Source organism: Oryza glaberrima, chromosome 4 (genome assembly GCF_000147395.1).
Source record: "Oryza glaberrima chromosome 4, OglaRS2, whole genome shotgun sequence".
In the NCBI taxonomy this organism is placed as follows: Eukaryota; Viridiplantae; Streptophyta; class Magnoliopsida; order Poales; family Poaceae; genus Oryza; species Oryza glaberrima.
In genome coordinates this window covers 678,116-691,646 of record NC_068329.1, presented here as the reverse complement: position 1 = coordinate 691,646, position 13,531 = coordinate 678,116, and the positions used below count along the sequence as shown (strand labels likewise).

Sequence of the window (13,531 nt, the reverse complement as noted above, 5' to 3'; positions counted from 1 at the left end):
TGCAACTCTTGCCTTACAGTTGAGGGCCAGCAGGCGGGGATTTGACACAATTGCAACCCTTACTGCGTGGACAATCTGGAAGGAGAGGAACAATAGGGTCTTCAACTCTCAGCAGAAGCCCTGGTCAGAGATAGCCCGAGCAATGGCGGTAGAAGCTACTCTCTGGCGGTTGGCACACACGGCGCTGCCGGTGCTGACCATTTAGGTCTCGTCTTAGGCCGTCCTCTTCTGTTACCGCGAGAATAGGCTTAAGCTAGCTGTTGATCTTTTGTATCCCGTCCCCCTTCTCTTTTCCTTTTTGCTACAGCTTGTACATAAACTTTATTTCTCTTAATGCAAAGATGCGCTCCTTGCGTATAAAAACAAGAAATTTATGACGTTATGTTTGAAATTTCTCATTTTTCACAGAAAAATTACAAGCAGCACGGCAGTTGAAGTAGGGGTGGCTCTGCTCTCTGCTCGATCTAGTGCTCTGTATTATGTACTCTGCTTTGTATGATTAAAGATGCTTTGGATGGTACATTCAGATGCAATTTCTCAACTACTCCACCCATTGGAATCGGTCAATATGTGCACATGACTGAAACTGACAAAATCGATCCCAATGAATGAAATCCCTGAATCTGCAAGCTACCAATTTCTTCAAACCTACTCTTTCGTACCACTTTTCACAAACGAAAACAACAAGAATCCAATCATATCGACGCTTAATATGATGAAGTCTCTCTCATTCGTATCATCATCTGACCAAGAAATCAAAGACATCTGTACATTTCATGCAAAAATCAAAACTGAAAATAATTAAGCAGCAGAAGAAGGAGTTGGAGTAACTATTTAATTTAAGTGATGATGAGTGATTGATGGTCAGGGCAGGTAGTGCGTGAGCGCGTAGGCGACGGTGGCGCCGTAGAAGACGAGGCCGGCGACGACGAGCGCGGCGAGGGCGAAGGTGGTGCCGACGGCGAGGGGGATGTTGCAGGAGACGAGGCCGAACTTGAGCTGGATGGCGTCCACCATGGACAGCAGCAGGAAGAAGGTGCCCATGATGGAGCAGCCCGCGGCGAGCAGCATCATCGGCCGGGCGAACCGGAGCACGGCGCGGCGGCGCTCCCGCGGGGCTGCGGCGCGCCACGCGGGCATCTCCTCGCAGTCGTCGGACGGCGGGGGCTTCTGCTCGCCGTCGCCGTAGAAGTCGTCGGTGGCGAGGAGGGTGACGGCCAGCTTCATGCCCTGCGCCACCAGGCTGGAGAGCAGGTAGAAGCCGAAGGAGAGGATCTCGAAGAGGAAGAAGTTGCGGGCGATGTCGTCGCCGGCGACGCAGTTGGGGGGGATCGACGACGACGGCGTGATGGTGCCGGTGATGCCGATGAAGACGGCCACCGTGAAGAAGGTGTTGGCCGACACGATGCCCTCCAGCGCCTTCACGTGCACGTCCGGGTGGCGCCGCCGCACCGTCGGCATTGCTCCGGCCTCCGGCGACGGTGAGGAAGAAGACGGTGAGCTTAGCTGGTGCGCTTCAGTGATCTAGTGACCCACGCACGCACCACTGAGTGTAGGAACGAGAAAGCACACTTCTTAATTAAGGATAGGAGAGCTTACCCACCTAACCTTTCCCACATTTTTATTATACTTTCTATGTCAAAAATATATATGATCCCATTGATTTTTTTATAATGTTTGATTATTCATTTTATTAAAAATATATATAAATATTATTTATTTTATTGTTTCTTGTTTTATTATCAAAGATACTATAATCTTAATTATACTTTTGTATATTTATACTAAATTCTTAATAAGATAAATGATCAAACATTACGCTAAAAATCAATAAGGTAGAATGGAGATAATATTTTTCCTAAAGAACTGTATTATACTTTTTTTCAGCCCACTGTCTTTCAAGGTTATTTTTCTCAATTGAATTTTTTGGATGGGTTTTGAATTACCAACAGTTTGGATATTGTATTGATTTAATTTGGTCTACATATTCAAACTGAATTATGTTTGACAATGTTTTGTAAAATATAACATAAAAGTAAATAAGATTTTGGCATAACAACAACGATTGATGATTAGGCTGTGTTCTTTCCTCATGGTTGGGAAAACTTCTCTCCAGCACCGAAAACATAATAGTCCATTAGCGCGTAGTTAATTAAGTATTAGCTATTTTTTTTTCAAAAATAGATCAATATGATTTTTTTAAACAACTTTCGTATAGAAACTTGTTTCAAAAAATATACGGTTTAGCAGTTTGAAAAGCGTGCGCGCGGAAAACGGGGGAGAGGGGTTGGGAACCCTTCAAATATAACCTAAATATCTGTGTAAAAGCGTCTTTCTCGCAGGATTTCAGACGAAAACAAGTTTCCCAGATGTGCTTTGCATAAAATTATTTTGATAAAAGTTTGGAACCTTTTGGACAGGTCAGTGAAACTAGGATGCGAAAATGAACTCACACATGTTGTAACTCACACCATTTCAGACAACATGATGGTCTTCCTGAATGAAATCGGCATTATATATCTTAAAACGAACGTTTCAGACAAAGGTAAGAGCGACATGTTCCTACCCAAAATATTTTAGTAGCTTCACCATGTAGTACTACACAGAGTTTTGGGGTTTTGCAAACCTGAAAGGAGCGAACAATTAGTTTCCCTTGTTCTGGGATAATCATAATCATATATAGCTGGGCACGCCCAACATTTGCCCAACCACTCATGCGTTTTGATGGCTGCATCCCAACAACCGGTGGTTGCTTCTGTTTTGAGTGTTGGATAACAGGAACATGAAAGCTGCAGCAGCTGCAGTAGCTAGGCACTATTCTGACGTGGGACGGCAAAATGGATATTTGAGCTGTTTATGCACTAGTGGAGAAGTGCTCATCTCTCCCGGTTCGCAACCCCTTTACTCCCGGGTAGCGAACCGGGAGGGAGAATCCGGGACTAAAGATGGCGGTCTTTAGTCCCAGTTTAAATACCCGAGAGTAAATCTTCATCTTACCAACAGGGACTAAAGATTTTTCTTTTATTTTTTTTAATTTGGTTGTGCTGCCTGCTGTACATATATATCTATATATATATATATATATATATATATATATATATATATATATATGAATATATATCATGTATATATATATGTTTAAATACATATATATATATATATATATATATATATATATATATATATATATATATATATGTATATGTATATATTACACACATGCATATATGTGTGCACTATACGTATATCTATACATATAGTGCACATATATATGCATGTGTGTAATATATACATTTCTATATTATGCATATATATATATATATATATGTATGTATGTATGTATATACAAATATTATACACTTAAGTAATTAGAGGCCATATGCATATATATATTAACAAAATATGAGTTTGCAAGTAAGTAAATATATACATATATTACCAAACCAAGTACACAAAAGTAAATGCATGTGTGCATATATGAATATATACATATATATTACAATTCCTTCGGACTTTGTAATCTTTGTTTCTGTTACTATGACTTGGTGGCATCGGAAGAAGAAGGACCGGCTTTATGAATAGTCGATCCATTGTAATAGAATTCCCCTGTGGGATCAAGAATCTGCTTGTTGAAGAATCCCATTATCTGTTCTTGAACAGCCCTTATGAAATCATCGTGGGTGGTGTTATCTATCAGGTAAATCATCTATTATTTGGAAAAAACCGGGATTATATATATGAAACCAGTAAGCAATAATTGACAGAAGAATAATTTTACGTACTTCAAGGTCCTGGCCAGTCCTGATTTGGTGTGCTAAGCAGTGCATGTAATGGCATACGTAGTAGCCGCACAAGTTAGTCCCATTTTCCTGCTTTACACACTAAAAGAGAAACAACGAGAGATTTAGTATGCATATCTGATTTAGAACAAAGAAGTGATTCAATACAATATTGGAGCTAGCATGTACTAACCGGAAAATTGAACCTCCGGGTGAGTTTTTCATTCCATATCCCGCGGACCAATGTACGGAACCGAATCCATGCTCTATTTAGAGTTGTTAGGAAGGATTAATTTATTATCCGAGATCTAGTAGTTGTACAATGATTCATAATGACAGTGCAATATATGACAATACCTATCTATCACTTTGAAAATCTTTGCGAAAGTTTTCTCTGGTTTATCCATTGAATCGTAGACATGAACTTTGGATTTCTCAAGGTCGAAAAGAATAAGGACCCAATGGAATCTGCAATTTGCATTACATGATATATACATATATATATAGGAACTCACGATGTGTTGTAGGAACAAAATTGAAGGAACAAAATTGAAGTTAATTATGATTGTAGGAACTCACGATGTGTTGTAGGGAAGTAGTATGAACCTCTTATAATGCTGCTGCACCAGGAAATGGACGATATTGTCCTCGATTTGTTTCTCGTATTGTTGTATCATCAGCGTGTTCACTTTGCGTGGGTCCATGAATCCAGTATTGAATTTGTTGTGCTGACGGCACAACTGAATCTCCATTCTACAACGGGGAAAAAGGAATGTGTGTGAGCAACGTTCAAAGGAGGAACAAAATTGAACTATAAACAATACTTACAAAGTCCACGCGCTGAGAATAGAGACGTCGAGGGCCTTCAGGTGGTATAAGTCGAAGACTTCTTTGTGGCGGATCCAAATAACATCTTCTCCTTGGTAATAATCTGAGTTTCGCACCCTAGTTCCGAACATCTCTCTACCCATCACTGATTTGTCCATGTACCATTGATGGAACCGGTACATCTGTGTAGGTAGCTCTCTGATCTTATCAGGCGTGACTAGCGGTTCACCGAGTTTAAACGTGTACATGGCCGGAGCCGTTTCGATAGGTGCGTCCTCTAGCAACTGCTCCATACTCAGTCCCGTATCTTTCAAGAAGTTGCATATCTCTAGTTGTGCCGGTTCTACGACTAACGGTTCAACCTCTTGTCGTGGCTATTGCCCCAGCTGAGGGACTTCCTTTCCGCACTTCACTGCTGCAGGCTTGGCTTGAAGAGCCTTCCTCAATGTTCGATCATAGTCAGAAACTTCGACCGGTTTGCCCGGTTCGGCCATCTTAATAAAGTGATCCTGAACCTCCGGGGCTATAGGGATCTTCTTTTCCGGACTACGTGGCTTCAGCTGCTCCCTAACTTCCGCTCTAACGGCTTCATCGAGCTCCTTCGGAGTCAAGTCGTACGCCCTTTTCTTGAGAGCGGGGAGCTCTTCTTCGGCCTTGACGGTGCGGGTTCGTATGGGTGGGACCTTGACGGTGTAGACTTGGCAGCAGGTGCACGCGGAGGAGTAGTTGCCCGCGGGCCCGACGGTGCAGACTTTGGCAGCTGGTGCACGCGGAGGAGGTGGTGGTGCAGGGGAAGGAGCCGGAGGAGACTGACGAGCCGGTGATGGCGGAGGAGACTGTGCTTGCGGCGGGGAAGGAGGAGCGGGCGGCCGTTCTTGCCCGGGAAGTCGTTCTCGTTCGTTAATAGTTCTCTTTCGCTAGCTAAAACGTTCTCGTTCAAACGTTCGACCGTTTATATTTTCGTTCAAACGTTCTTGCTAAAACGTCGTTGTTCTCGTTCGTTTGTGCGGCGGTGGTGTTGTGCAGGCCGGCGTCGGCGCGAGGTGGCGGCGGTGGAGTCGGCGCGCGGCGGCGACGGCGGTGGAGTCGGTGGTGGAGTCGGCGTGCGGCGGTGGTGACGGCGGCGGTGGCGACGGCGACGGTGGAGTCGGCGCGCTGCGGCGGCGGCGGCGGTGGTGGTGGAGTCGGCGCGCGGCGAGGTGGCGGCGGTGGTGTTGGCGCGCGGCGGCGGGTGCGGCGCGAGGCGGCGGCGGAGGTGGCGGCGGTGGTGGCGGCGACGGCGATGGCAGCGAAGTCCGGTCGGCCGGCGTCGTCAAGATTGAGAGAGAGAGAGATCGACGGGAAGAGAGAGATGGAGAGATTGTAGGCGCAATATTTGCGCCCCTCACCTTGAGGGAGGCGACGCTGCCGGTGGCGTTGGCGAGGGCGGCTAAGCGCGGCGAGCACGACGACGACGACGGCGGAGGCGGCGGCGGCGTCTGGGGCGGTGATGGTGCGCGAGGAAGAAGATCGATCGTGGAGAAGTCTAAGTGTGGCGCGGGGAAGCCGATGCAGTGGATATTTATACCCGGTAATCTTTTGTCCCGGTTCGTGGCTTCAACCGGGACTAAAGATATCTTTAGTCCCGGTTGGTAGTAACAACCGGGAGTAAAGAACAAATGTTTACTCCCGGTTGTTACTACTAACCGGGACTAAAGAGATATCTTTAGTCCCGGTTGAAGCCACGAACCGGGACAGAAGATGTTTTCCCGCTATTCCAAAATTTGTATTGGTCCCGGATACTGTTAATAACCGGGACTAAAGATGTGTACACAAAACCGATTTATGGCCTTCTTAAATTGTCTTACAAGTCAAAATAAATACCAATAAATCCAATATAATTAGCACATGGCCGATTTATATGGTTTCAAAGTCCAAATAAATACCAAAAATCGTATGTAATTTACGTATGGCCAAATTAAATGTTTTCAAAATTTTAATAAATAGAAATAAACATATATAATTAACATAAAACCTAAGGAAATGGTATCAAAGTATAAATAAATAGAAATAATCATTTATAATTAACAGTAGGCCAATTTAATTCTATTCAAAGTGTAAATAAATAGAAATTATCATTTATAATTAAGATATGGCCTACTTAATTGTTTTCAAAGTGGAAATAAATACCAATAATCATTTATAAATAACATATTGCCGAATTAATTGTATTCAAAGTGTAAATAAATGGAAGTAACCATTTATAAATATCATATGGTTGAAAAATAGTAATACATTACAAATTAAGCAGTTGAGAATAATATATTGATCCAAATTGTTCGATCTTCAATACAATACAAATAAATCGTTGTCTACAGTCATAATTGCTCTCCTTCCAAGTGTGCCCTTTCCCCGTAGTCTCCCCTCATGGATTGATTCAGGTACCCCGATTGGCTCGATGTTTTCAATAAAATCTACACAGAACTCAATGACCTCCTCTGTTCCATACCCCTTCGCGATGCTTGCTTCTGGACGAGAACGGTTACAAACGTACTTCTTTAGAACGCCCATGTACCTCTCGAAAGGAAACATGTTGTGTAGGTACACAGGACCGAGAATACCGATCTCTTTTACAAGGTGGCACAGAAGATGCGTCATTATATTGAAAATGACGGTGGAAAGATCAACTCAAAGCTGACAAGGCATTGCACCACGTCCTGCTGAAGGGCGGCTAAACTTTCTGGATCGATGACTTTCTGTGAAATTGCGTTCATGAAAGCACAAAGCTTCGTTATTGTTGCCCGCACATTATCAGGAAGGATACCACGAATTATAACAGGAAGCAGCTGTGTCATAAGCACGTGACAGTCATGAGACTTTAGGTTTGTGAACTTCTTATCCTTCGTGCTTATTGTTCTCTTTACATTCGAGGAGTATCCGGACGGTACCTTGATGCTCTCTAGGCATTGAAACATACTCTCCTTCTCTTCCTTGCTAAGGGTGTAGCTCGCCGGACTTAAGTAATGGCTTCCTTTCTCGTTCGGTTCCGGATGAAGGCCCTCGCGTTGTTCCATATGCTTGAGATCATTGCGTGCTTCGAGTGTATCTTTGGACTTCCCATATACACCTAAGAAGCCCAGCAGGTTTACGCAAAGGTTCTTAGTGAGGTGTATCACGTCGATTGCGTGGCGAACGTCCAAGACCTCCCAATAGGGTAGCTCCCAAAAAAATAGAGTTTTTCTTCCACATCGCCGCGTGACCATCTTCGCTTTCTATAGGTTGGCTGCCAGGCCCCTTTTCAAATACTACTTTCAGATCCTTCACCATTTCGAACACTGCTTTCCCGTTGCGATGTTTAGGCTTAGTACGATGGTCTGCCTTCTGTTCGAAGTGCTTGCCTTTTTTCCGTACAGGGTGGTTTGCAACAAGGAATCGACGATGGCCCATGTACACAACCTTCCTGCAATGCTTCAGATACGTACTTTCAGTTTCATCCAAACAGTGAGTGCAAGCATTGTACCCCTTGTTTGATTGTCCGGATAGGTTACTAAGTGCAAGCCAATTGTTAATTGTAACGAATAGCAACGCTCGTAGGTTAAATTGCTCCTGCTTGTCCTCATCCCACACGGGGACGCCCTCTTTCCTCCACAACACTTTTAGATCTTCAACCAATGGTCTTAGGTACACATCAATGTCGTTACCAGGTTGCTCTGGGCCTTGAATAATAATTGGCATCATGATATACTTCCGCTTCATGCATAGCCAAGGGGGAAGATTGTAGATGCACATGGTGACTGGCCAGGTGCTGTGACCACTGCTCATCTCTCCAAACGGATTCATTCCATCCGTGCTTAAACCGAACCTCACGTTTCGTGCATCCTCGCCGAAGTCTTTAAATGTTCTGTCGATATTTCGCCACTGCGACCCGTTAGCGGGGTGTCTCAGCATCCCATCCTGTTTACGTTCTTCTGCGTGCCACCGCATTATTCTAGCATGTGATTTGTTCCTGAAAAACCGCTTCAGCCTTGGTATTATAGGGAAACATCACCTTAGCAGGAATTCTCTTCTTCAAAGGCTGTCCGTCAACTTCACCTGGATCATCTCGTCTTATCTTGTATCGTAATGCTTTGCAAACAGGGCATGCTTCCAGGTTTTCGTACTCACCGCGATACAGGATACAGTCGTTCGGACACGCGTGTATCTTCTGTACTTCCAGACCTAGAGGGCAGACTATCTTCTTAGCTTCGTACGTACTTTCTGGCAATTCGTTCCCCTCCGGAAGAATGTTCTTTACGAGTTTCAATAACTTGCCGAATGCCTTGTCACTCACACCATTTTTAGCCTTCCATTGCAAGAATTCTAGGATGGTACTCAACTTTTTGTAGCCCTTCTCGCAACCTGGGTACAACGCTGTTCTGTGGTCCGCTAACATGCGCTCCAGTTTTTGCACATCCTTTTCACTTTCGCAGTCCTCCTGTAAGTCCCGCAATATTTGACCAAGTTCATCAGCACCGTCATTTCCTTCAACATCCAACTCCGCCTCGCCCATTGTGTTTTCTTCAAATCCGCCATACTGAGCCCAGTCCGGAATGTTCTCATCTTCTACTTCATCTTCTTCCATTGCAACCCCAACCTCTTTGTGCGAGGTCCAACAATTGTAGCTACACATGAACCCCCACTGAAACAGGTGGGCATGAATAGTTCGTGTGGTGGAATACTCCTTCTGGTTTTTGCACTTGTTGCATGGACAGCTTATAAAACCGTTATGCTTGTTATCATTGGCCACACCCAAAAAATAATGCACGCCATCAATAAACTCTTTCGACCGCCGATCCGCGTACATCCATTGCCGATCCATCTATATGAAATACATATAAATCGTAATTATACAAAATCCAAGATTTACAAGGTAATTAAATAATAATACAATAATTGAATATAATTATTCATACAATTAATCATTATTATTAAATTCATTGTACATATTTTTCATGTTTTAATTACATTATAAACAAATATTTAATATGTTTTTCTTATTTTAATATTAAATTAGCTTAGTTTTATAATTTCATACAAAATTATATGTAATTATTCAAACAAGTATTTATAATCTTCTTTATTCCCTACACACACTTTCTCTCTCATCATCTTCCATCACATTTTCTAGAGGGAAAAATATGTAAAAAAAAATAGCTCCAAATGTAAATGCTAAGCAAAACAAAGAGTAGGATGAAGTTGCTAACCTTTTGAAGACCTCAAATTTGTATATTACCACCAAAAAAATTTGCTTAAAATTTTGACAGCACCTCCCTCCCTCAAAGCTTAATTTTGAAGCAATGGCTCGGGCTGGAGGAGGAAGAAGGGGTATATAAAGCTGTGCAACTTTAGTCCCGGTTGGTAACACCAACCGGGCATAAAGATCTCAAATCATTTTAGTCCCGGTTTGTATTACCAGCCGGGACTAAAGATCCCAAGCCCCCTGACAGAGGTCTGACATGCCCTGTCAGGAGGCGAATTGGGACTAAGATCCCTTCGTCCCGTTGAAGTAATAAACCGGGACTAATAAGCCACTTTAGTCCCGGTTCGTTTTGGAACCGGGACTATCGTGGAAATCGGCCGACCCTCCAAAGACCTTTTCTCCACTAGTGATGAGAGTCATGTATGATGGTTAATTAGTAGCTAGGCACATATTCTGTGTCGTGCCCATCGATCGGGTCTTCGATTGGGAAGAAGGGGGTGGAGATCCGAGCCATATCTAGTCTGGTACATGCATGTTAATTTGCGATTTTTCTACTGTTTCAGTCAATGCATTTCTTTTTTTTTAATGTTTCTTACCTTGGATGGAAATTTTACATCGGGTATGTAAATGGTGTTTCACATTTTTTTTCTTCAATTTCTCGTGGATCTATTGATGTTTCGACAAATGAAATCTTGGTGTTTCCTGCGAGAGTGAAATGTTTAACTATCACTTGTACAGATCCTTCCATCTGTAACGGCCCATAACAAGACTAGAATTTGCGGGCCGTCACAAGGAAGTAATCTCAATCAGGGTGAAGTTTCGCCCGATTGAGATATGGTCGCACAGTCATGGTATATCGGCATAAAACTAAAGCCCGTCACGGATGACACTTATCTGTGACGGGCTATAGTTGAGGCCCGATTGAGATGAGGGTTCCATATCTCAATCGGGCCCTAAAAGAAGCCCGTCACAGATAAGGGTCATCTGTGACGGGCTCCAACTAGAGGCCCGATTGAGATAAGTTTAGTGCCCGTCACAGATGACACACTTTTCTGACGGCCTTTTATTAAGGTCCGATAGAGATTACTTGTTTGCCCGTCACGGTTAATTGTTTTAGGGCCGTTACAGATATTTGTTGCACAGTATAAATACCCCCCACCACCTAGTGTAACTGTATCCCACTGTTGACTATTTTGGTGGGAGGCTGTAGGGGCGATTTTTTGTCCTTTTTCCAAGGAAAACAAAAATTAAATTCCCAAAAGTGATCAAAATGGATCAATCAAGTGAGTAATATTAATCATTAATTGAGCAATTTCATCACGCCTTACTTTTGCAATACTGATCTTATAATATGTGCCTCTAATTTGTTTTTTTTTATTTTGTAGCAATTGATCGAAGTTGGATGTATGCGAAAAATTTGAAACGTCATTCTACGGAGTACAGAAAGGGCATAATAAATTTTATGAACGCCACGGAGGAGGATCGGATAAGAAGAAACAGTGATTACATGTGTTGTCCATGTGCAGATTGCAAGAATGAGAATATGTTTGATAGCGGAGAGGACGTACACGGTCATCTGATACAACGAGGATTCATGGAGGGCTATACACGTTGGGTGAAGCATGGAGAGCAAGAATCAGGAAGTGGAGCATCAGTAGACAGAAGTGGTGCGCATAATCAGGAAGATGAAGATGAGCATGACATGTTTATACCTTCTCCATTGGGCGGTGAAATGGTTGATGTGGATCACGATCTACTGCAAGACATGTTACGTGACGTTGAGGACCCAGTCCAGAATGAGAGAGATGGAATGAAGTTCAGCAGGTTGGTAAGTGATTCCGAGACGCCTTTGTACGCTGGATGCAAAGCAAAATACACTAAGTTGTAAGTTACCTTGGACCTAATGAAGCTGAAGGCAAGTAGTGGATGGATAGACAAGAGTTTCATAGATCTTTTAGGAATTTTGAAGGCTATGCTTCCTGTTGAGAACACATTGCCCGAGACGACATATGAAGCAAAGCAGGTTCTGTGTCCACTGGGGTTAGAGGTCCGTAGAATTCACGCTTGTCCCAACGACTGCATATTGTACCACAAGCAATATGCGGACTTGGATGCTTGTCCTGTCTGCAAGGCTTCTCGACACAAGCGAAAGAAAAGTGCTGACGAAGGAAATAAGTCAAAGAGGGGTGGTCCGACAAAGGTTGTGTGGTATCTACCTATCATTGATCGTTTCAAGAGAATCTTTGCCAACCCGAACGAAGCGAAGTTAGTACGTTGGCATGCCACGGAGAGAAGGAATGACGGTATGCTTAGACACCCAGCGGATTCGATTGAATGGAGGAATATCGATCGAAAACAAAAAGACTTTGCTGCTGACCCTAGAAACATGAGGATATGTCTGTGTACGGATGGCATGAATCCTTTCGGTGACATGAGTAGTACTCACAGCACTTGGCCAGTTTTTATTGCGAACTATAACCTCCCGCCATGGTTATGCTTTAAACGGAAATATATTATGTTGTGCTTGTTAATCCAAGATTCAAGGCAACCCGGCAATGATATCGATGTATTCCTGGAGCCTGTTATCGACGATCTGGAGATTCTTTGGAAAGAAGGTGTGGAAACTTGGGATGCATATGGTCAGGAGAACTTCAAGCTAAGAGTTCTATTGTTCTGCACCATTAATGACTACCCTGCACTCGGTAATCTTTCCGGACAAACTATAAAAGGAAAGAAAGCATACTCCGATTGCAAGGAACATACACGAAGTCGGTGGCTGAAGAAATCATGTAAATATTACATGATTTTAAATGGGAAAGCCATAAACAGCTAACTTGTACAGCTAATCAAGATCTACAACTTTTATTTTGGTCACTTCTTCATCCGACAAAGTGATAGTACCAACGTTTACAAAATTGACATATCTGTGTTGATATTTATAAACCAGATGAGAGAAATGTGATTTTTGTGAATAATATTACTATCACTTTGTCGGATGAAGAAGTGACCAAAATAAAAGTTGTAGATCTTGATGAGAGGATCAACTTTGTTGTTGACCATATTTCCATTTGAAATCATTTAGTATTTACAAATCCTATTTATATTTGTCATATTGTCAAAATCAATTTCAAGCTATTGGAAACAAAGTTATATAGACAATGACCAAAACAAAAGTTGTAGATCCTGATGAGAGGATCAACTTTGTTTTTGACCATATTTCCATTTGAAATCATTTAGTATTTACAAATGCTGTTTAGATTTGTCATATTGTCAAAATCAATTTCAAGCTGTTGGGAACAAAGTTATATAGACAAATGGCCAAAATAAAAGTTGTAGATCTTGAAAGGCTCTACAATTTTGTTGTTGACCATATTTCGATTTGAAATCATTTACTATCCAAAAATGTATTATGACTAATAAAATGAATTATTATACAGCAGCTATATATTTTGTACTCACAAATATAAAGACTTGTTTGAAAAAAATGGAAAAATAGTCATCGGTGACGGGTCTTAGTTAAAGCCCGATAGAGATTAATCTATCTCTATCGGGCATTATCTTAGGGCCCGTCACAGATGAGTCATCCGTGACGGGCCTGAATGTCATCTCAATCGAGCATTAGAATGGAGCCCGTCACCGATGAGTCATCTGTGACGGGCCCTACGGCAAAGCCCGATTGAGATGACTCATCACTCTACTATAACTA

General features: G+C 42.6%; 1 protein-coding gene across 1 annotated transcript; it reads right to left on the bottom strand.

Moving 5' to 3' along the window:
- Positions 1–713: 713 nt before the first annotated feature.
- Positions 714–1,609, bottom strand: LOC127771457 (uncharacterized). Its single transcript, XM_052297371.1, has one exon. It carries the CDS (start codon positions 1,459–1,461, stop codon positions 865–867), a length of 597 nt encoding a protein of 198 aa, XP_052153331.1. The 5' UTR covers positions 1,462–1,609; the 3' UTR covers positions 714–864.
- Positions 1,610–13,531: the final 11,922 nt, after the last annotated feature.